This window comes from Aethalodelphis obliquidens, unplaced genomic scaffold (genome assembly GCF_003676395.1).
Source record: "Aethalodelphis obliquidens isolate GAN/ISIS:26980383/991018 unplaced genomic scaffold, ASM367639v1 scaffold51, whole genome shotgun sequence".
Classification (NCBI taxonomy): Eukaryota; Metazoa; Chordata; class Mammalia; order Artiodactyla; family Delphinidae; genus Aethalodelphis; species Aethalodelphis obliquidens.
Window position 1 is genome coordinate 8,177,880 of NW_020837995.1, and position 24,135 is coordinate 8,202,014.

At 56.1% G+C, this 24,135-nt stretch overlaps 1 protein-coding gene across 7 annotated transcripts in view; it reads left to right on the forward strand.

The window, feature by feature from the left end:
• PAK6 (p21 (RAC1) activated kinase 6) overlaps positions 1 to 24,135 on the forward strand; it is a 34,669-nt gene that overhangs the window by 7,938 nt on the left and 2,596 nt on the right. For 3 of the 7 annotated variants that reach the window (XM_027083865.1, XM_027083869.1, XM_027083867.1), the window contains 8 exons: positions 2,947 to 3,062; positions 14,322 to 14,530; positions 15,395 to 16,030; positions 21,570 to 22,067; positions 22,191 to 22,324; positions 22,691 to 22,817; positions 22,918 to 23,043; positions 23,525 to 23,659. In XM_027083865.1, coding sequence (XP_026939666.1) covers positions 14,327 to 14,530; positions 15,395 to 16,030; positions 21,570 to 22,067; positions 22,191 to 22,324; positions 22,691 to 22,817; positions 22,918 to 23,043; positions 23,525 to 23,659 — 1,860 coding nt within the window. In that variant the 5' untranslated portion in view covers positions 2,947 to 3,062; positions 14,322 to 14,326. Of the gene's footprint in view, positions 1 to 2,211; positions 2,428 to 2,543; positions 2,807 to 2,946; positions 3,063 to 9,355; positions 12,221 to 14,321; positions 14,531 to 15,394; positions 16,031 to 21,569; positions 22,068 to 22,190; positions 22,325 to 22,690; positions 22,818 to 22,917; positions 23,044 to 23,524; positions 23,660 to 24,135 lie in introns of those variants that run through there. The other 4 variants (XM_027083863.1, XM_027083864.1, XM_027083866.1 and 1 more) reach the window with 4 other exon arrangements.

Genomic DNA, 24,135 nt, shown 5'->3' on the forward strand with positions numbered 1-24,135 from the left:
AGGCAGTGCTTGCCCTGCCCATGTGCCCTCCCTGACAGCCTCCCAGACCAGGCTGGTTGACCAATGCCCCAGAGCTGGCAGAGCTCCGAGCGCCATTGCCCACAGTGAAATGCCACTTCTCAGTGCCCCTGTCCAGCACTCCTGCCCAATTTGTGCAAAGGCAGTGCGTGGACAACGCCCTTGACCAGAAGGCCTATGCCAGCTGCCAAGGCTCTTCAAAGGAGGGTGTGCCTGGTCCCTCTCCCTGCGCTTGGCACGGCAACCTGGGAATAGGCCAGAAGAAGGCATGTGGATGCTGGAGGAGAAGCTGTCTCTAGACTGTCCCTGCCACTTCCTGAACTGTTCTGCCCCCTCCTCCTGGGCAGGGCCGAGTTGGGTGTGGATCAGAAGAAGATGGAGATGGGGGTGGGGGGAGAGTCACACACAGAAATTAATCACTCAGGACCCATTCTGCACATCCCAGCCATTCCAATATGCAGACGGTCATCCAACCCTCTGCAGCCGACCCGCCGTAGACCCACCTGGAAGGGCAGAAATGTGGGGTTGTGATGCACCCAAGAGGCCCCCTACTCTAGTCTGGTATCCACTATGGGAACCTTTTCTCTAGCATATCTGACTGACAGTTATCTGCTTCTTGAATACGTTCAGGGATGGGGGATTCATTACCTCCTCAGTCAGTCTTATTTGGGAGTCCTGTCTCTCTCAAGGCACCAAATGCCATTGCAGCTCTCAAAGGTGAGAGGCCCCCAAGGTACCCTAGACTCTCTCCCTTTGGGGTAAGGAGGGGACTGGGTGTGTAGCCTTTTTGGGATACCCAAGCCTGAATTAAACCAAATTAAATACCAGTTCATTTCTGATAATATTCTAATGTTCACACTTTATTGTAGTGTAACAGTTCAAAAGTACTGCTTGGAGCCGTGGTTTTGGTATATAAGGTATTTGTATCGAAAGGAAATAATTCATGTGTGTCAGTAAAAAATAATTGAGGGTGTTGATTCTAGGTTCAATAAAGTAATGCATTTCATTCTAGCTTTGGTTCTTGGTTCATTTCAAATCCTCAGCAGCCAATTCCCATACCCACCCCCCAACCCAGCACAACCTCCTTCCCATAGCCAGCACATCTCCACCTGGCATCACCATGCCTTCCCCGGGAGGCTGAGGACATCAGGGCTTTGGATGCAGCCAGACAGGGTGCAGGCCTGTTTGGGGTAGTGAATTCCCACTGGCCACCTCAGCTCTGTTTGGTGGGAGCCTAGAGTAACCTGTGCATAAGCAATTGAGCCTATAATGCAAATTCTTTATCCATAAATTGCACTGATATGTCTAAAGAATCAGTGAATAAAAACAATACATGGCAATAGTGACCTCAGTACCTAAAGTTTGAGGTGACCAACAATGACAGAAATTCCTCCACTTCCTCCTTCGGGGCAGCCATCTGAGGTCTAGATATACTGAATTTCCATGCCAGACTCCCCTCAGCACTCGGGTGGACACAGCCCTCCCTGGGGACCTGGAAGTCTTCCCACTTCCTTGTTTGGGGAAGAGACAGATGGCCCTTGCCCTCCTCCACAACATATAAACACAGGAGAAACCACCCTCCAATCCAGAAGCAGGGCAAAGGGCAGCCCAGAGTGAGCCACTTGGGACAGTCATCCTAACCCTAGGCCAGGACACTGCTGGGGACAGCTAGGAGATGCTGACTCTGGAACCGTGCCTTATCCTCTGTTTGCGGGTGCAGGGCTCCTGGAAGCTTTCTTTTCCTAGAGGTCCCTTACAATCCTGAGGCCCGAGGGCTCTCAGTACTGATCAGGGTCTGACAAGGGCATTGGAATCTCTTTAAATCCCACTTTTCTGCCTGCACAAGGGGGCTAACCCAAGACAGCCGTAGGGCCTTGTCGCGCGATGGGACAGGACAGGCCAAGGTGGTAGGTTTCAGGATTCCAGCCGGGCTCTCCAGGGTGGGCGGGCGGGACGCGCCGCCCGAGTGTGCGTCGGCAGTGCAAATTAAGGAGCTAATTACACAGAGACGCTCGGCGGACAGTCCAGGTCAGGCCTCTAGGCCGCAGCCCAGGGTCCGAGGGGCCACGTGTACGTCACAGCGGGCGGCTGGGGCCAGCACCGGAAGGCAAAGGGCCGGCGGGAGCCGGAGCCGAGCGGGTAGGGGGAAAGGGTTGAGAAAGGGGGTGCCCCTCGGGCAGGGAGGCTCCTGGCCGCGGCCCCTGCGCCCCTCGGCGGCTTTTCCCGGGCTCTGCGTTCGCGGCGTCCTACCTGAGGCCACACCCCGAAATCAAACTCGCGGCAGGTGAAGCCGGCGCTGCACAAACATGTAAGCGCGGCCTCCCCCCGTCGTTCCCGGCGCCTCCCGGCGGAGGGCGGGCCGGGCTCCCGCGGCCTCTCCCAGAGCTCCGGGCGCTTCCCGCTCGGCAGGTGGGTGCCCCGACCACCGGGGTGCTGCAAGCCCTGCCCGGGTAGGGGCCGGGGCGGGGAACAGGCCTCCCCTCACGCGCGGCTCCCGGTTCTCGGGTGTTAATTCCCCGAAGTGCGGGGCCGCCGGCGCGGGCCGAGGGGAGTCGGCGGCGCCGGCAGCGGACCTCGCTCCGCGTGGGCGCCCGGCCCTCGCGCCCAGGCTGGCGGGGGGCTTCGTCCCAGAGGGCGCCTCACTCGGGCGGCCGAGGCGGGGCCGGTGGCCGCGCTGGGTCGGAGCTAGGAGAGCAGAGTGGCCGGACGCGCTGAGCCCGCTGTCCCCTCGTCCCCGTGCGCCCTGCGGGGAGCCCGCCGCCTCCGCTGCTCGCTCGCACCTGAGAAGGTGGCTCAGCCGGAGGCGGGCGGCCGGGGGTGGGGGGCGGGGGGGCGGGTTCCCAATGCTCTGGATTCCGGCCAGTCGCGAAATCCGCGGGGACACTTACTACATCGGCCACAATGAATTTCTGACCTGTTTCCACCCAGGCCTCGGAGGACCGGCCCGCGAAGGTCCCCAGTTCCCTCTCCTCGGTGCCTGAGAACTCTGCCCACTGAAGAGTGAGGAGTCCGGAGAAAGAGGAGGCAGGGAAGGCGGCCCGGAGGTGAGTAGCCCTGGGAGGGTGTCCAGGGGCCTCTCGGGACCTCCGTGAAGGACAGGCCGGGACAGTGGGCGGGCAGGTGGCCCTCCTGGGCTGCCCCGTTCTCGGTACTGTTAGGCAGTGGTCCCTACTAGGTGCCATTTCTCAGTGCTTAGTGGATGTGCCTGGTTACTTCACCCGCCTCGGCCCACTGGAGGCGCGCACGGCTTCAAATGCCCCGCCCTGGCTCCTGGCCTAGCCTCCGCCTGTCCTCCCGTCCGCTGCCGGTCAGGGGCGAGGCAGTGTCACCAAGGCCAGTGCACTAAATTCTTGTTTCGGAAAGAGGCTCCCAAACAGGAAGGGCAGAAGCGGGCCCAGCGTCCGTGCTGAGCAGACCAGGAGGCAGCCCCAGCCAGAGGTGCTGCTGGGCAGATCCCAGCCTGCCGTCAGCTCATTCCCCAGCTGCCCAACCTGCTAAAATCTCTCCAGCTTTGCCCACACCCAGTGAGTGGCATCCACCCCGGGAGGGAGATGCTGCTGGGAGCACCAAGGGCTAAGACATGAGGAGTTCCCAGGGTGTAGTCTGTGTTTTCTGTATCTTGCCCCATTCTGGTACGAGCTCTCCTCAGGCCATATATAGGACAAGGGTAGAGAACACATTTGGAACCAGAAAGAGCTGGGTTCGAATTCTGACATTTTGCCTTTGATTCCTTAAGCAAGTTTCTTTACTTCTCTCCCAACTTTAATGTCCTTATCTATAACATGGGGGTGATCATGCCTTCCTCATAGGGCAGTTGTGAGAAGTCACAATGACAACTGATAAAGGAGAACAGCCCCAGCAGGAGGCTATCTGCCTAGCCTCCAGTTTTGGGAAAGGTTAAGCTCCCCGAGCCCTCCTCTCTGGGAAAACTTTGAGAATGGTCTGGCTGTGTGGCAAGAGATTGTGGAGGACATTAGAGCAAAGCAATGGGAATAAAGTAACGGCAGAGGGTCTGTGCAGGGTGGGTAGTAAGGTGGCCCCAGAGAAGGGGCCATTTCTGGAAGGGAATCCCACTTTGGAAGCAGAAACAGCAGCGTGCTCTGGACACATCACACAGCTTCATCTGTCCATAGGTGACCCTGGACACACTGTTACCACCTGTGCAGCCTGGGGCAGAGAGAGAGACTCTGGCTTGAGGCTTCCAGTCCTATCTCTGCCCAGAGTAGTTGTGTGACCTGGGGCAGGTCATTTGACTTCTCTGGGTGCGCTAGGCATGGTGCAAGAGCTTGGAGCTTGGATTTGATTCCCAGCTGCACACTCACCATATCAGACAATTACTTCTCTCTCAGCCTCAGTTTCTTCACCTGTAAAATTAAGCTCATAAAACCTACCTCGTAGAGTCGTGACCATTAAATGCAGTAATGAAAAGCGCCTAGTACAGTGTCTGACACATGCGAGGCACTTTATACACGTGTATGTGTAGCTTCCCTTTCTCAGCTCCTCCTTCCTCTCCCCAGTCACTTGCCATTCTTAAAACGCACCCAGTAAAACAGGTTTGGCCCATGTCACTGCAGTATTGTGAACTTGGAGTGAGGAGGGGAACAATATAGTGATACAGAAGGTTAAGGGCTGTGAAAACATAATCTTTTTGTGACTAGGGGACTTAATCCTGTGACTTGGGGACTCTGGAGATTCTTTCTGGCTAGGCACTGAGGGCTCTGTGATGAGGTCTCGAGCCTCTATATGTGGAAGCTGTTGAAAATCTGGGGTAGGCTTCCCTGGTGGCGCAGTGGTTGGGAGTCCACCTGCCGATGCAGGGTACGCGGGTTCGTGCCCCGGTCCGGGAAGATCCCACATGCCGCGGAGCGGCTGGGCCTGTGAGCCATGGCCGCTGAGCCTGCGCGTCCAGAGCCTCTGCTCTGCAATGGGAGAGGCCACAACAGTGAGAGGCCCGCGTACCGCAAAAAAAAAGAAAAAAAAAATGAAAATCTGGGGTAGTGAAGAGGTGGCTGGCCTGCAGCTCTCCCAGTCTTCACTCCTCCCTTGGAGATTATGCCATGCCCAGGAAACCCCAGTGCTGCGGACTGGGGAAGCGGTTAGGATTCCAAGTACAGTGAACAGAGGTCAGAGGGCTGCTCTGGCTTGAGCCGCTGCCGGGCGGCGGCAGCACAGCACTTGCAGGCTGGAGCTGGGCCCAAAAGGCAGGCCTGAGTCAACATTGACCTTCCCTGGCTGGCCAGCCTAGCTCTTCGGCCTCTCATTCAGCTGGAGTGTTGACACAAGTGATTGAATGAGACTTATTATCATATTCTTTTCAACAACAGCCCCATTATCTTTCCCCTGGGGATTCACTGGGACCTGTAGTGTGGGAATGACAACAAGGGTGGGGAGCCCGGACATTTTGGCGTGTTCTGTGCACAGTGCCCCCGGCCCTGCACACTCAGCTTCTCTCTGGGCCACTCGAGTGCGTCAGAAGGACCTCAGGGTACTGCTCTACATCCCGGGGATGCTCCACACTTCCACACAGCGGCCCTGGGAAGGTCTTAAATAGTGCCTGTGGGCAGTGGCAGTAAGGGCCACAGCCTGGGTCTAGGCCCCATCCACCCTACAGGGGACAACTGGGCAGAAGAGCAAATGAAATTCTCTTCAGGCCCTTCCCCTGGTATATTTCTAGGGGACAGGAAGAGTGCTGGGGTGCCACCTCTCATGTCACGTGAAGAGGGCAGATGGCAGGCCTGGACCCCTGGTGGAAGCTGAGGGAGGACAGAGCTCAGCCCCACATGAAGGATGAGCTGTGAGGGGACAGAGAGACAGAGGGCAGGGGCCTCCGAAAGGGGGAGGAGCCCCCCATCACTGAATTCATTGGAGCAAGGTGAGAAGGGCGTGGACCAGCTCCTGTCGGGAATGCCACCGAGGAATTGAAAATTGGGCAGGGGCGAAGGGGAGGCCATACCCCATCAGTAAGTCCCACAGGTGGGTGGTGCAGGTCAGGATGGGGTCTGGGGTCTATTTGGAAAAGCCAGCTAAACTGCACGAGAGCAAGGATTCTGTTTTGTTCACCATGGTCCCCAGAGCCTGGAGCAGAGCAGATGCACAGCAAATTAATTTATCAAATAAGTGAATGAATAATATAATTTCATATTTAAACTAACTCCAGAAACTAAAATTTGAGAAAGATCTTCCTGGCTGATGAGAATATTCCAATGAAAGACTGGCTTCTGTCCAGGATATTCTCAACCAGGGGCCTTCGAGGCACATTCCTTTTCACGGAAAGGTGTGGGATGTCAGTTCCCAAAGGGCGTTATGAAGAGGTTGGGCAGCAGACCTCGGGGTGGAAGGGCCCAGCTCTGGAGGTGGCAGGGTCCTCCATCAGCCCCTCTGTGACTGGATGGTGGCAGTAGTGGGGGTACCTTTGTAAGTGCTCTAGGACTCAGGGGCTTACCTCTATCTCGATGTCACAGAGCGTCTTGCGTGGGTCTGAGAATGACAGGCTGGGGTGGTGGAAGGTGACAGCTAACTGCAGCCTTGTTCACATTTGGATCAGACTAACAGGGGTCTTCCCCTTCTTTGCTGCTCCACTTGGGCCAATCACTTAATCTCTCTGAACAGGGGTTTTCTCATCTGCATAATGGGTACAGTCATAGGCCCACCTCCCCGGCTTGCAGCGAGGATTCTGTGCGTGAAATGCTCAGCCCAGAGCCTGGTGCTTATACTAGGCACTCCCTGAGTGACAATTACAAAAAATACCCAAAACAGCCCCTCCAACTAGGACAGATGCTGTTTCTTTCCTCACTGTACCTGGAGACGCTGGCAGAAGTGAATAAGTCCATGCCCCTGTTGGCCCCGGAAACGCTGAGGCTTAGAAAGGAAGAGTGGGCCAGGATCACAAGCGGAACTCAGGAACGCCGCGCCCCAGGTCCACGCTGAGCCCGCACTCAGCCCTGACAAGCCGACGGTGCCTCCCTCAAGGGGGGCATAGGCATGCACCCCACTCTCACTCTCTGGCCCTCAGAGGGAGCAGGGCCCCAGGTGCAGCTGCCTTCTCTCTTCCCACTCGTCTGGAAATGGAGGGGAATCCCACCAGCCTCATCCTAACAGACAGTTTACATCCCAGAACTCACACAGCCGACCAAATCCTCCTCCCCTCAGAGTGGCTGCAAGCTCCTTCAGACTTGCTGTCTGGAAACCACCTTCCCAGCCTGTAGGGCGTTCTTGTGAATCCCTTCAGTGGGCTGAGTGTCCTTTCCTTGAAAGGAATTCGATGTGTGGGAACAGCCAAAACTCACTGGAAGCCGGATCTAGGCGGCAAGGCAACCTCGTTGGACACCAGCTCTTCTGGTGAAAAGCAGAGGCCACAGGTTAGGAAAACACTTGATGCTGGCCCAAGATGGGCCCCAAAATTGATTCCCAGGAGGACTTCTGAAAGTCCTGGAGCACATCTATAACAGGCGGTTTCACTTCCAAGGGTCTGCCTCAAATGGCAGTGCTCACTGGAAAGTCTGTGCTCTGGTTTGAGGTTTAAGTGCAGACTCATTTCTCCATGGTTCTGGCTGGGGAACCAACAGCTTGGTGGCCCTGGAGCCCCAGGCCCTGGCGGACGGATGTCTCCTCCCCAAGAGGAAAAGCAGTTTGAGGGGGTGACCCACCCAGCACAGCTATCTGCTGTCCCTGTTGTAGACCCTGGACCAGCTGAGCCACAGTGCCTGGTCTGGGGGCCCTCACCACCCAGACCCCATGGTACGGTGGGATACTAGCACAGGCCTGCCGGTTGCCTGACTTGAGGCTGAGACCCTACTGAGGGGACGTGGACCTGTGCTGGAGAAAATACCCTCCTGCTGTTTCTGCGGCTCTTTCCATGTGTGCCAGGCCCTGACATCACAGCTGCCAAGGCGAGCTCCTTAGAACACCCCACCACCACCACGGCAGGGCAAAAAAAACAGACAGACAAGCCCTGGTTCCAAACAAAGTAAGGGTCAGACTGCAAGTCAAGACAGCGCCAGTCTCCCTTGGCCTATGACTCACAGATCAGCCCAGGAAAGAACCTAGTAATCTTGATTGAGGGAGCTGGCCCTGGCCCATCCCCTTCTACACAGACTGCCCAGCCCCCTTCCTGTTCACAGAGACCCCTGGGAAGGAGATTAACAATAGCCCGAGTCCCTCTGAGTGGGCATGGTGGACGGAGCAGGGCTTTGGAACCAGATCTGGGTTTAAACCAACTCGGTCATTTCCTGGTTCTGTGACCCTGGGTAAGTTATTCAGCCTCCCTGAGCCTCATCTGGATTTGTGGATAATAATAATAGCTCCTACCTCCCAGGCTTGTTGTGAGGATTAAATTAGTTGGTGCTTGGAAAGGGCCTAGCAGGTAGCATGTAGCTCAAGAAAAGTTACTTCCCTTTCTCTCTGGAGTCTCCTGCTCCTCTGACATGATAGTCCCACCCCTCAGTGACCCCTGTGGCTCCCTGAACTCTCCCACCACCTCCACCCTCAGTTTTACTGGGTGTGACAGCATTTCCTCCAGAAGCCTCTGCCAGGAACTGACCTGCTCCCCATCTGCCAGGCTCTGGCTGGAGGAAGCAGCCTCAGCAGGAGCTGTGCCGCGGGGGGGTGGGGGGGGAGGCTTCCTTCTAAAGCTGGTTGGGGCAGGGCTCTCCCCTCCCCTCCCCTCCCCTCCCCAGTGATGGACATCCTTCTCTGGTCCAGTCATGGGCCAGCCTGCTGGCTGGAAGGTGATGTCCTCGGCCATTCTCAGAAGAGGAATGTTCAAAGCATTCCTCGGTCGTAAAGGTGCATCCCAGCCTGAGAAAGACTCCTCAGCACCTCCCCCCACTGCATTGAAGGGACTCGGGAAGCGGAGGTCCCCCTGAGCCAGAGCTGGCGCCCTGCCTTTGCCCATTTCTACTTCAGTGGCCATGGCCCACATCATTTCTGTCAGGCTAGGCAGAAGGAAAGGCAGGGACTGGCTCTCTGAAGGAACAGCATCCTCCTTCCTCCTCCAGAGTACCTTCTTTAGGGAAAGCTCTTTCACTAGGTGAGTGGAGTGTGGATGCAAAGAGGTGGTGCTTCTCGGATGGCAGTTTTAAAGGCGGGCATGGCCTGATTAGATTTAACCTCACGGCTGACTCAGCACCCCCTCTCCCTCAGCCCCGAGGTCCTTGGGCTTGTCAGAAGGCGGGAAACTGGGTGAAAGATGGAGACCTAGGAATGGCAAGTGAGGGCCCCTCTCTGGGCATTCGTGTGTATGTCCAGGACATGGAGCTGGAGAGATGCAGGGGATGCTTGGGTCTCAGGTGATTGACACCCAGTGACCTGGCAACATCGGATACTTAAGCGGGTGAGTATCTCTTAGGAAACTCAGTGCTCGTGGATCACTCTTCTCTTTCTTTAAAAATATTTTGTTTTCTTTAGAAAGGCAGCCCATCATCTTTAAGGAAAGTTCAGAAGAGTAGAAAGATGGGGTAGGAGGAAGTCACCTGGAACCCCACCAGTCAGACACAACAACAATGAATATGTTGCTGTATTTCCTTCAAATATTCATTATATTCATACTGCATTTACAAATTAGTCTAGGTGAAATCTTTAGAAAGAATTTCCTACTCCTAACCTAGGCCTGCTTTGGACAAAGAAAACCTTGATAGTTTAATTTGTCCTCGGGACCCATGGGTGTGGATAGGTTTGGGCCCCAGCAGGTCAGGGGCTCCAGGAAAGCCCATCAAATTTGGGCTCACCACAGTCACTCACAGCAGACCTGGGGCAGGGGATGGCCAGACCAGGGGTTACCCTCTCTCCTGCCCCCCACCATCACTCCCACCAGCTTCATTATTTTTACCTTTCACATTTAGATCCAGTTAGTTTGGGGATAGGATATGAATTCATTTTTCCAGACTCCTTTTTTTTCTCATATGGATATCTAATTGCTTCACCTACATTTATGGAAAAGATCATCTGTTCCCTACCATACTGCAGTGTCACCTTGTCATAAATTAAGTGACCTTACGCGAGTGGGTCTATTTCTAGATTCTCTTCTGTTCCACTGGCCTCCTCATCAGTCTTTGTGCCAATTTCACACTGTATTAATTGTGGTTGCTTTATAATAAATCTTGATATCTAGTAGTGTAACCCTCCAACTTTGTTCTTCAAGATTGATTTGACTCTTCCTGATTCTTTATGTTTCTCTGTACATTTTGGAATCAGTTTGTCAATTTCTACCAAAAGAAGTATGCTGGGATTTTGATTGCCATAACTCTGTAGGTTAATTAGGGAATAATTGATATCTTTATAATATTGAGGCTTCCAATCTATGAACATTCTTTATCATCTTTAATGTTTGATATTTTTCAACGTAGAGACCTTGCGCATCTTTGATTCGATTTATTCCTAGGTATCTGATATTTTTCATGTAAAGTGGGAAAGGATGTCTGAGGGGTTTTTCCCTAATAACACTTCTGACAGCAAATGAGAGGGTTTTTCTCCTCCTGAGATCATTTATCCAATTCTCTGACACCAACCGGGTGTTCAACAATTCAGTTTGATTCTGACACTAACTACCTGGATTAGCACAGACTCCTCAGGCTCAGCCCCACAAACTGCCCCCCACCTTGGACTCAGGTTCCAAGGCCCAGGTCCCCGTACCTCTGACCAGCTGGCTAATAATTGAGGTTCCCACGACCCCTTCCTCACATTTGATAATTTGCTAGGATGGCTGGTGGAAGTCAGGAAGGCACTCTACTATTACCAGTTCATTAAGATGCAACTTAGGAACACCCAAATGGAAGAGATGCATAACGCCTAGGGCAGGGTATGGGGGAAGGGTGCAGAGCTTCCATGCCCTCCCCAGACGCGTCGCCCTCTCAGGACCTTGAGGCGTGCACCAGCCCTGAATCCTCTCTCTGAGGGGTTTTTATGGAGGTTTCATTAAGTAGGCACAATTGATTAAATCATTGGTTATTGATGATTAACTCAGTCTCCAGCCCCTCTTCCCTCCCCAGAGGTGGGAATGGGGAGGCTGAAAGTTCCAACACTCTTGTCACTCTGGGGATTCCAAGAGGTTTAAGAGCTCTGTGCCAGGAATAGGGGGCAGGGTGTGGGGTGTACAAAGACCAAACGTCTATTTCCCATTGTACCACAGCATCTTTTTGTAAATTTCATTTTCTATTTGTTTGTTGCTGGTATGCAAGAATACAATTTTTTTTTATATTGACCTTGAATTGGGGACTTCTAAAATTCACACTTAATCCCCAAAGTTTGTATGTAGATTCTTCTATGTACGCAGTCATATTGTCCCAGGCAGTGTTGGCCTCACCATGGTTTTGGGCAAGTCCTGGCAGCCTCCCTTTAGGTGTGGATTTCCCGCTAGCTAAGTGGCTGGCTCTGATTTCTAAATCTCTACTCCCCCTCCCCCAAAGGCTGAGCTCAGTTCATTGCTTCTGTCAGCTCCCTACCTCCCCTGTAACCCCTGGATCCTAGGACTCTGCACTGTCCTTCTTTCTCCTCAGGCCCTTCCTGCTGCCTGTGGGAAGAACTTATTCTGGAATTGCTGTTAGGGTGGACTCAGGAGGGGCATCCCAGAGTCATGTAGACCATTTGCTAAAGATGCTTTGCAGGAACTTCCCTGGCAGTCCAATGGTTAAGATTCCATGCTTCCACTGCAGGGGGCGAGGGTTCCACTGATCCCTGGTCGGGGAACTAAGATCCCGCATGCTGCGGTACAGCCAAAAACAAAAAAACGAAAAAAAAACAAAAACAAAAAAGATGCTTTCCCCGTGCATTCCTGCAGCAAACGCTGGGCCTTTGGGTGCGGCCAGGGAGTTGGGGCCAGGGATGTTCTGGTGGGGAGAGAGGGAAGTATTAGCCACCTGTTTTGCAACTCTAGGCTGTGTCCCTACACCTCCAGAAGGGTTTACAGAGTGGGGAGGAGAGTGAAACCATCAGCTGAGCTAATCCAGAGATAGAGGGTCTGTCAGGACAGAATTGCAGAACTGAGACTCTTCTGTAGCCAAAGACAACAGGGAGGAGGTCAGGCTTTACCAAGCCATGAAGAGTCTATGTCGTGGAGCAGTGACGAGGGCCCCAGAACAAGAAATCAGGAATGACCACTGCCAGGTGGCTCCGAGAGGACAGGAGTTGGGCATCACTCCCAGGCTTGGATCTGCTCACCTTCTGATGTCTGCAGGGACCTGAGCTGAGAGACAGGATGCACGGAGAGGTAACATAGCAAGAGAAACAGCCCCTTTTTCCTGGGAATTCGCTCACTTAACACTCCCTAAACTCTGTGCATTATTTTTTATTAACCCCATTCTATAGATGAAAACACTGAGGCTCAAATCATTAAGGTAGCTCGCTCAAAGTCTCCCCAAATTAGTGGAAGACTCCCTGCAACTCACCTGTAACTCAAACAGTTATATTTCATCCCAAAGTCCTTGGTCCTTGGGGCTCCTGCACATGTGGCTTTGCCTGGTGGGAATGTTTGGTAGATTTCCTGAACCTCAAGGTCCCCAAAAGTGGCTGCCATTCCAAGAGGTATGACATGGATTCAGATTGATTCATGCTTGGTGGATGCCTAGTGGAGAGACTTGGCTGTTTGAGCCCCCTGCCTTCCCGAGTGGCACCAGCTGCCTCCCAGATCTGTGACCTGCTCCAGAACCTGTGAATGTGACCAGGAAAATTCTCCCTCTGGAGCAGGAAAAAAAAGAGAGTGCCATGGCACAGATCTATCCAGTTCTGTAGATAGATGAGTGATCCAAGCATTCAATTCAAGAAACACACATGTCTTGTTGAAACAAACCTATAAGTGACTTTTCCAGCTGACACAAGAGCCCACTGAGTGTCCTTAGCTCCCATCGCCCCACACAAATGCACTGAGCTATTCTGAGCCACTTCAAATACAATAGCATTCTAGTGGGTACCCCCAACCCTGTCTTCCATGTGGTCCCAGCCCAGGGCTCCCTGAAGGTGAGGCCAGAGCAGCACTTTGGAAGAGTCACTTTGCCTCCTGGGTCTCCAGTCTCCCTCTCTCAGATCTGCGTGCCGGTGTCACTCAGAGCTGTTGTTAGAGCTTAATAGGGCCTAAGGCAAACCCAAACCAGCAAGGCAAGGGATGGAGGTTTGACTGCAGGTGATGTTTTGTACAATCAGAGTTCTGAGACCAGAGAGAATGGGACCCAGAGGGAGGTGGGCTCTCTCTTCCTGGAGAGCTTTTCCCCTAAGATAGCTGCCCTCACCCACCCCAGCAGTGCCCTTAGCTCAGGGCCTTTCCAGAATTAGGGCCGAGCACCTGGGGACCATAAGGGCCCTTTTAGTTTGGTCCCTGATGGGGCAACAGGTCTCTGAATCAGCAGCTTGACTTTTTATGAAGTTGTATGTCACATTAGCAGTTTTTGGTTTTGAACCATCCTGGGACAAACCCGAGTTGACTGTGTTATAAAAGAAACAAACAAACAAACAAAACCCTTTAACGAACAATTGGATTCAATTTGCTAATTTTGTTTAGGATTTTCATTTATGTTCAGAATTGAAATTGGTTCAAATTTTCCTTTCCTTTTACTATTTTTTTTAATTTATTTATTTTTGGCTGCGTTGGGTCTTCGTTGCTGCACGTGGGCTTTCTCTAGTTGCTGCAAGCGGGGGCTACTCTGTTGCAGTGCGCGGGCTTCTCATTGCAGCGGTTTCTCTTGTTGCAGAGCACGGGCTCTAGGTGCGCAGGCTTCAGTAGTTGTTGCTTGCGGACTCTAGAGCGCAGGCTCAGTAGCTGTGGCGCACGGGCTTAGTTGCTCCGCGGCATGTGGGATCTTCCCGGGCCAGGGATCGAACCCGTGTCCCCCTGCATTGGCAGGCAGATTCGTAACCACTGTGCCACCGGGGCCTTCCTTGTACTATTCTGATCTGGTTTAAGAATCAAGATCATACTTCATAAAATGAGTTTGCCAGCTTTCCTCCCTCTTCCCCACCCCCCTTTTAATTCTTCGACGGTGGAATGTTATTTGTCATGGGCTTTGGATCTTATAAATACACACCCCCCGGGTCTGCCTCCTCAGCAGGGGACTTAGCGCAGATGAGAAGACAGACACCTCTTTTCCTCCTTTGTAGTCTGTGTTAGCTTATTTATGGGGCTTTTGCTGCTTCTGGGACTGCTCTGCGGGGAGCTAGCCATTTCCCTGAGGGAGTAGGCCTGAGAGGTGGGCCGGTGCAGGGGGTTGAAGTGGGGGAGGGAGTCTGGGGCCCCAGTACCCACTGCGGCCACCTGTCCTTCCCGGGGCCAGGCTCCTGTGAAGCCCCCTCTGGAACTCAGTCTGACCCTCCCCATGCAGGCACCATGTTCCGCAAGAAAAAAAAGAAACGCCCTGAGATCTCGGCCCCACAGAATTTCCAGCACCGCGTCCACACCTCCTTCGACCCCAAAGAAGGCAAGTTCGTGGGCCTCCCCCCACAATGGCAGAACATCCTGGACACACTGCGGCGACCCAAGCCCGTGGTGGACCCTTCACGCATCACCCGGGTGCAGCTCCAGCCCATGAAGGTGAGGCGGGCATCAGGGATGGCGGAGGGGGAGGATTCAGACCATCCCCCTTCACAGAGGGCTGCTGGCAAGACCACACAGGCACCTGAAGAACCACCTGATTTATCAGCTATCAGTTAGCCAGGATGTCTTCACTCCCTGCTAATCAGCCTCTCGTTCTCTCCCTGGGTGACCCAGGGAGGAGGATCCTGGGGAGTCCCTCTCCACAGGGTGGTAGGGTTGCCAGATTTAGCAAATAAAAATACAGGATGCCCAATACAATGTGAGTTTCAGATAACAAATAACCTTTAAGTATGTCCCATGCAAAATTTGGACCTGCAGCCCCTGTGGGGCTGGGGGCTGTCACAGACCCAGGGGATTAAGTTGTGTGGGTCAGGAGGGGTTGATGCAAGAGCCTGATAGGGGTTGGGGTCAGGGCCCTGTCAGGGTTTGGAGGCCACAAGGCCATTATGTGTGGAGGAGAGCCCTGGACTGGTGCATGTCCCCTGGAAGGCCACACACAGAGCTGGAGAACGGCAGCGGGCCCCAGGCAGGGCCTGCAGTCTCCCCAGCTCCCGAAGCTCAGCTGCCGGCACCATCAGGCACGCTGGATTGAACGCCATGGCTACTCACCTGTCTGCCCTGCTAGACTGTGGGCCGGTGAAAATGAGGCTTCTCCCTGTATCCGTCCGCCAGCACAGGCCTGGCCCACCGTGGGCCCTGGGTAGGGGCTGAAAAATTAAGAATAGACGGATGACACAGCAAGGCAGGTCCATGGTGCTCCTCCCCAAGGCCCCCCAGGGAGGCTCTCTGACCTGGTCCCCGCCCAGCGCCCCCTCCCTGCCATGACAGGAGGCTCACCACGCTCTTCCCCCTCCCCTGCAGACAGTGGTGCGGGGCAGCGCGGCGCCCATGGACGGCTACATCTCGGGGCTGCTCAACGATATCCAGAAGTTGTCAGTCATCAGCTCCAACACCCTGCGCGGCCGCAGCCCCACCAGCCGGCGGCGGGCACAGTCCCTGGGGCTGCTAGGGGATGAGCAGTGGGCCGCCAACTCGGACATGTACTTGCAGAGCCCCCAGTCTGAGCACAGGGACCCCCATGGCCTCTACCTCAGCTGCAACGGGGCCGCACCAGCAGGGCGCAGGCATGTGCCATGGCCCGAGCCACAGAGCCCGCGGGTCCTGCCCAGTGGGCTGGCCACCAAGGCACAGTCCCTGGGCCCCACCGAGTTCCAGGGCGCCCCGCAGCACTGCCTGCAGAGCTCCCCAACCGGCACCTCGGCCTCCACGGCTGCAGGCAGACGGGGGCCCAAGACTGCCGGGCATGGCTCTGAGGAGGCCCGGCCACAGTCCTGCCTGGTGGGCTCGGCTGCAGGCAGGCCGGGGGGGGAGGGCAGCCCCAGCCCCAAGACCCCGGAGAGCAGCCTGAAGCGCAGGCTGTTCCGAAGCATGTTCCTGTCCGCTCCTGCCGCCGCCCCTCCAAGCAGCAGCAAGCCAGGCCCTCCACCACAGAGCAAGGTAGGTCAGGTCGCGCCCTCCGCCGGGGCCACTCTCGACAGGGCAGGGGGCCTGGCCCGGCAGCATCCACTGGGGACACAGGCCCTGCCCGGCCTTCCCCACCTACACGGTCGGACTGGGGAAAGCGTGAGGTAAACAGATCGTCAGCTGAGGATTCTACCCTGAACCAGCTGAGCCCTAGCGCTCCGAAGGCTTGGCACGTGTGAGTCAGATGTTGCAAGCCAGGTCATTTTCCGGGGGCCTCTGCGGGGCTGTGGTACGCCTCAGCTGACATTCCTGCCCTCTGGGGTGTATCTAGGCGGACCACACGGGGAGGCAGGCACCCCTGAAAAAGCAGCACCTTTAACCACAAGCCCAGACCCTCCCCTGCCCCCAGTGCCCAGCGACCCCACCCAGGCTCCAGCCTCAGGGGGCGGGGAGGGGGGACAGGGTCTCTCTGGCTCCCTTTTCTGATCTTTTTTCTGCCTGGACCCCCAGCTTGTCCCAGTGCTCGCCTGAGGTCATACACAGCCTCTCTGTGCTGCTTCTCCCAGAGGTTTATGTTACCCCTTCTCTAGTGAGGATTCTTCCCTCCCTCCCTCCCTTCCTCCCTCCCTCCCTCCCTTCCTTCCTTCCTTCCTTCCTTCCCTTTTTCTAGTAGTTCTTGCTTTGTGTGACATTCCTGTAGTTATTTATTCTCATACTGTGTGTCATATGAAAAGCTAGAGGATTGAATTTGCCTGGGTCTGGGAGCAACAGGAGAGCTGACTTTTGGCGTGTGACAGCCTCAAATGCACATATTTTTCTTGTAAAAAAGGAAACAGTGAAGGGAGCCCTAATGGTGACATCTTTGGGCAGGCCGAGAATTTTTGCTTCTTACGTGCCCTGTGACATCCTGTCCGTGGTGACAGTGACATCCTTTCCCATTTGGCAGATGAGAAGACTGACTCAGAGAGCGTGGGACAACCCCCTGGTGTCACGAACGAGTCAGCCGAAGGTGGGAGGGAAGGCTTTTCCGTGAAGGCATCTTTTAGCTCCTCCCTGAGGGTCAGGCAGAAATGAGCTCAGGCTGCAGCACAAGGGTTGTTAAGTCTCACCTAAGAAACCACCACTGACAGCGGCATGAGTAATGGAGTCCCCCCTCCCGGGATGGCGTCAGTGTGTCCAGCCCAATCGTGGAGGGGTGGTGGGGAGTTGAGGGGTGGCCTGGACCCTCAACCCCATATAGGTCACTGCCAGCCCAAGGCACCCAGGGAAGGTTCTGGGCTTTGTGCCCTCCAGTCCCCACTGGGACAAAGGACGGTAGGCTGGGATACCCTGCGGGGCGGGGGCTTCAGGGAGGAGCAGATGAGCCGAGGGGTCTCTGGAAGGCTGTACCCCTGGGGAGACATTCCCCAGAAAACTAAGGTGGGAGCAGGACAGTGCACCCTGCCAGGAAGTGCACTTCGAGAGTCCTGCTGGGGTGGGGGGGTGGTTTCAGGGATTTGGAGAAAGGGGGTGTCAAAACTGGTATGCATGGTCCTGGGCTCCTGCCAGCACCCCACAGCAGGGGGCAGGCCAACCGCCCCCATCCCCGCACAGCCACAAAGCACCTACTGTGGGCCACTGCTGCGGGCTGTACGAGGTCTCCCCTGCCCCTGAGGAAGCAGGTGGTGCTCATCCGGGGCTCAGAAACACCACAGTTCCAAATCCAGGGGAGTGGTTTCCTTCTTGGCCCCCTGGGCACACCTTTCTAGGTGGATGTTCTCAAACCAGGCCTCCAAAAGGCGGGGCCGAGACCGCCCCACAACCGCTCTGGGCCAGGGCTTCTCAACCCTGTACTATTGACGTTTGGATCAGTATTGCAGGGGCTCTTCTGGGTGTTGAAGGATATTTAGAAGCATCTCTGGCCTCTATGCACTAGATGCTAGTAGCACCCCTCAGAGGGGACAACCCCAGATCCCTCCAGACATTGCCAAATGTTCCTTGAGGGAAAAAAAAAATCACCCCCAGTTGAGAACCACTGCTCTCAACAAATTACCATATGGTTGGGAAGCATTCAGTTTCCTCCTCCTCCCCCAAGGCCTGGGCCCTGGGAACCCAGACCAAGCCAGCAGCCAGCCCTCCGCACTCAGCACATCCCAGAGGTTGGCCCTGGACACTCACAGCAACTCCTAAAGCAGCAGTCCATGCACTAGTGCCCTGGGAGGGCAGGCCACCAATAGCCACAGCGTGCCAGGTGTGGCTGCAGGAGGGTCTGTGACCCTAGAGCTCTTGTACTCAGCCCCAGGCAGCTTGGCCTGCACTCACTCGCTTTGGCTAAAGAGCAACGGGAGACCTCAAGTGGGGACAGAGAGGCCAAAGAGGTAAGACAGTTAGGAGCTTGGGAGATTTAGAAGTGGTCCCACCTAGCGGCAGAAAGGCCTCGTCAGAAAGACCTCAACAATCAGCAAACCTTGGTTGAGCACCTACTGTGTACCATGTACTCGGTTACATGCCAAGGACCCCCAATAGGACCACTGCATAGGGATCAGAGGTTAAGCTGACCAGGGCTGAAGTCTGGCCTTGTCCCTGACGGCTTAGTGACTCTAGGCAAGTTACTTAACCTCTCTGAGCCTGTTTCCTCATCTACCAATTTAGATAATAATATTACCCATGGGCTAATAAAACAGTCCACAGGGCTATGAGAATTAAATGAGATAATGCATTTAAGGCCCTTGTCAAAGTGGTAAGCCCTCAATAAAATGGCTCCAGTATTTCTTAAATATTATGAAATGGCCTCTGCCTGGGCGGCACTAACAGAACAGCCCCCTGAGCCCACAGCTGGAGAGCCTGGCCCTGTCTTCTTAGCCTGGGAAGGGAAGATGAGGCGTCATTGTAACTCCATGTACAACTCTTCTTTCTAGTGGCTTCCTGCGCAAGAAGAGGCCTCAGTCACACAAGTAACTCCAGAATTAATCCAGAGCCCCTAACAATTGATTCCACCTTTTGTCCCCCTTTCCCTTTCTTGGAGCGGTTTAACACGTTTCATCTGGTCCTTTCTTGTGGTTACGTTAAGTAAAATCTCCCTCCTTGTGGAGACAGGCAGCAAGGGCCACAAAGGGACACTTGGGACCAGACCCTGCTGAGGTGAAGACCAATCCTGGCCCGACCACCCCCGTGTCCTATGTCCCATGTCCCAGGCCACGTCAGAGCTGGCTGCCTCTCCCAGATCCGTCTGCTGCTTCCATCCACCTGCTGCCTCCTCGGCCTCTGAGCTCAGCCAGCACCTGCGGCAGGGTCTCCACAGGGGCCTCGACAGCAGGGGGGGAAGCGAACCCACCTCCTCAGCCGCTCTGCCTGACTTGTCCCCACCCTCCCGTGTCCACTCATCCTCAGAGCAGAGAGCTCATGCGGGAGGCCGGGAGGCCAGAAGGAGAGGGAAACGGTTTTACCGCCTTCCTTAGAAATCCAGAGTGGAGAGAGGTCAGGGGCCGTGAGAGCAATCTCAGGAGCAGCTTTAGGAGCTTTTCGGATCCCCAGTCTCTGCCCAGCCCCACACAGATGCTCAGAGAACACATTTTCTGTGTTAGGTCCGTGCCTCACAGGCCAGCGGGCAGCCTTTTCACAGAGCCTTGGAGGCTGCTACCGGGTGACATCTCATGGTCCTTCTGCTCCTGGTTGTGGCCTCACAGCCTTTGTGGTGGCCGTACTCCCTCCACCCCGAGTCCCAGCCCTCCCACAGGCTCCCCAAGGCCATGGAATTGCAGAGCTGCTCAAATTGTGGGCCAAGGTTCCTCTCACATCCAAAGCCACGGGCCTTGTTAAACTGCGGAGTCCCTGCTCTAGGGACCTGCTGAAGCCGTTACCAAGGCCAGGGAATCTGCATTTTATCCAGCTCCCCAGATCACCGTGCCTTCACAGAGGAGACTGGGGCTCAGAGAGGGGGAATGGCCTAAGATTCATCCCAAGTCAGAGCGGAGCAGGACTGGAACCCAGGTCCTGACCCCCCAGTCTGGAGTTCCCACTGCTCCGCCACAACAGAGTAGGGAAAGCGGGGTGAGGTCGGGTGCTGGTGCTGGCGGGGACAATCCATTTACTGCACACATGTGCTTGCCGGGCGGGGGTGGAGTAGTCACGGCAGTCCCGGGAGGTTTACCTGGCTCCTTCACCTCGAGGGCTGAGCACGAGTCAGGCACGGCCTGGCAGAGACTGGAGCACACTCAGTGCGCCTGCGGGGCTGGGGGTGGCAGAGCCCCACAGCATGGCTGTCGCCAGAAGAGGCACCGTGCACATGCCTGATACAAGGCAAGGCCAGGGACTGGGATGAGAGCCCTGAAGTCTAGGTGGGAGGGGTGCTGAAGAGGTTGTAAGGGCCCTGGCTGAGCCTGGTAGCGCCCAAGGCCCAGATTCAAGCAGCCCAGCCCAAGCTGAGTGCTTGAGTAGATTCCCTGGAAGCTGATTCAGTTTTGAGGATGAAGACCAGCACCCTCTGGGCACCTAGACAACCGCCTATGAGATGGGCTCTGAGATGTTCCGGGAAGGCTCCTCTGCAGCTCCTCAGGTGTCCCCCGTTAGGCCGCATATGGCCATCTCCAGGTGGCCCTTTTAAGCATACACAATCCCTGGGAAGGGTCCTGCTGCACTTCCCCAGCTCCTTGGGGACACCCAGGGATGGGACCCTTTCCTGCTGGGGCTGCCCAGAAGGCTGGGCCTGAGCAAGACTCACTGGGGGCCCAGCCTGCTGCTCGATTCCATTTCCCTCCCTCCCTCCTTCCCTCCCTCCCTCCCTGCCAGAGACCAGAAAGATAGGCCCCCTGTCTTCTCTTCCTTCTTGGGGGGTCATCAGCCAGGAGTTCCATGTGGCTAGTGGAGGAGCTCCTCTGGGGAGCCCTGAGGAAACCCCCTCACCCCTGGCCCCAAGGCTTGGGTTTGGCTGGACCTACCCTCCTGATTCCAGATCTCTGTAGCACCAGATCCCCAGCCCAGGAGACACCTGAGGACCCCCCAAGATGGTAACATGGCTCTGTGGTCCTCTGTTGGGGACTTAATCTCACCGCACAGACACGCAGACTCCCCGTTGTCAGGAACAATCGGGACTATTAGACGGCAGCCGTGTGTCCTGGGAGTCAGTCACAGCTGCCTCGCTGCAGCCCCTGCCCCTACGCCCAGGGCCTCTTCTGCCCGCATGGGCCCTTGGGTAGGGTAGCCACGGTCGTGAACGCCTCTGACCCAGAGTGCCTCCTGGTGGCCTCCCTGGGGTCTGGCTGTCAGTCACCCAAGGAAGAAATACCGGCCCAGGACACCCCAGGGACTCGGCTTTGTCTTCGCAGGAAGGACAGTGTGGATATAAAGAGCTGTTGTTTTGTCTGCTCACCTGGGACGCTGGGGGTTGGCTTCTCAAGCAGGGCTATGGTTTGGCTTCAGCTCCATTTGAAGATCTTTGCTTGCGGCAGCTCCCACATGAGTCTGATGCCCATCACGGCTCTGCCCAACCCTGCCAGTGTCCAGAGGTCACGGCAGCCACCCCCTGCCTCTGGGAAGGGTACTCCAAATGCTCCCACAGCCAAACCCCTTTCTGTTTCTTCCTTTCTCCTTGCAGCCCAACGCCTCTTTCAGACCGCTGCAGAAAGACCTCCCCCCAAGCCTGGTGGCCAAGGCCCAGTCCTTGCCCTCAGACCAGCCCGTGGGGACCTTCAGCCCTCTGGCCACCTCGGATACCAGCAGCCCCCAGAAGTCCCTCCGCACAGCCCCAGCTGCCGGCCCCCCTCCAGGACGGTCTTCCCCGGCGGGCTCCCCCCGCACCTGGCATGCCCAGATCAGCACCAGCAACCTTCACCTGCCCCAGGACCCCGCAGTGGCCAAGGGTGCCCTGGCTGGTGAGGAAACGGGCGTTGTGACACACGAGCAGTTCAAGGCTGCACTCAGGATGGTGGTGGACCAGGGTGACCCCCGGCTACTGCTGGACAGCTACACGAAGATTGGCGAGGGCTCCACGGGCATCGTCTGCCTGGCCCGGGAGAAGCACTCGGGCCGCCAGGTGGCCGTCAAGATGATGGACCTCAGGAAGCAGCAGCGCAGGGAGCTGCTCTTTAATGAGGTGGGAGGAGAGGGCGTGGCGGGGCATTTGGGACGGGCAGTGATGGTGGAGGCAGGCTGGACGTCTGCAAGCAGGGGCAGTGGGGAGGGTGCCCGGCACTCAGGCGTCCCCTCCTGCCCCCAGGTGGTGATCATGCGGGACTACCAGCACCTCAACGTGGTGGAGATGTACAAGAGCTACCTGGTGGGCGAGGAGCTGTGGGTGCTTATGGAGTTCCTGCAGGGCGGGGCCCTCACGGACATCATCTCCCAAGTCAGGTGGGCAGCTGGGAGGGCTGGGACCCAGCGCTGGCTGCTCCCGCCACTGCCCTGGCAGGGATGTTAGGCAACCTCAGGCCCGGATGATTGGGGTGCCCGGCACGTGGTCCCGAGCCACCCTGCCCACCCCCATCTGTTCGGGTTAACAGACCCAGGGGTCTCAGGGCAGTGGGGAAGACACGAGGGCTCCAGCCTAGGCCCAGGCCCGTTTCCACCAGGGCTCTGGCCTGACTGGGCTCCCACACACATCGTCCAGGAGCTGTGAGGCCCCGTACCAGGGGCACCTACTCTGCCCAGCCCGTCTTCCCTGCAGCCCCGCCAAAGCTAACATGCTCTTCTGCTGATGGCTCTGCCTTCCCCGTCCAGGCTGAATGAGGAGCAGATTGCCACCGTGTGCGAGGCCGTGCTGCAGGCCCTGGCTTACCTGCATGCCCAGGGTGTCATCCACCGGGACATCAAGAGCGACTCCATACTGCTGACCCTCGATGGCAGGGTAGGGCCCTTCCCACCCTGGCGCACCCACGACCCCACTTCACGGCTCCTCCTCCCTAGTTCACCATCACTCCCCTTTCTCCCTCTCACCCCAACCCCAGGTGAAACTCTCGGACTTTGGATTCTGTGCACAGATCAGCAAAGATGTCCCTAAGAGGAAGTCCCTGGTGGGAACCCCCTACTGGATGGCTCCCGAAGTGATCTGCAGGTGTCTGTATGCGACTGAGGTAACGGCTCCCTCCACCACCCAGCCCTCCCAGAAGAGGCTTGGGGACACATAGCTCTTCTACTTGTGGTCTCCTCCAGAGCCCCCCACCCCGAATAGCCCCGGTTGTCGGGTTCCCACTTAGTCAATACCCTACCCCAACGTCCACTGCCCCCTTCCCACTCTTGGTTGGATCTTCTCTGGCCTGTGACTTTGCTGCCACAAACTGGTCCCCAGAATGCTCTCCCCCAAGCGCAAGGGCAGGTTGGGGTATGGCCGGGCTTCCCCATGTGTGGTGGCCTTTGTAAGAGAGTGGCTGACAGCTGTGTCCCTGCAGTCAGTGGTCACTCACGCAGGTGGTAACTGACCACAGGGAAGGTGACCAGGAAGGGGGCCGACTCACCAAGGAAACCTGGGACCAGCTGCTCCCCTCCCCCTGCAGCATGTTGCTACCAAGGGGCCAGACTCTGGCCAGTGAAGTCAGGGACATTCTCCTCCTGCAGGTGGATATCTGGTCTCTGGGCATCATGGTGATTGAGATGGTAGATGGAGAGCCACCCTACTTCAGTGACTCCCCAGTGCAAGCCATGAAGAGGCTCCGGGACAGCCCCCCACCCAAGCTGAAGAACTCTCACAAGGTCAGTCGGTACACAGGGTGTGACCCTGCAGGCCCCATTCTTCCTGAGGCTTCAGGGATCAGAGTCCGGGCTGTGAGGCCCAGCCTCTCCCTCCCACAGAAACCAGAGGGCCCGGGCTCCCAGAAGAGGCTCGTCTTTCTCCACACAAATCCCGCACCTTGGTGTGGAGCCTAGTCACAAACTCCCGTGGTCACTCCAACAAGTTTCCACCTGCGGACAACTGACAGGAGCCTGAAAGAAGGGAAAGCAAGGCCAGCGGGAGTCCCTGATGCCCTGGGAAAGAATCTAGAGAAGTTAACTGAGCAGTAACGCCTCTACCCCATCTGTCAGGGGAGGCATGCCAAGGCATACAGTGTTCCCAGAGACTTGGCTTGCCCTCCATCAATGTACATCCTAACCACATCTGAGCCAGCTTTTCCCTTAAAACCAGTGTGTGTGTGTGTGTGTGTGTGTGTGTGTGTGTGTGTGTGTGTGTG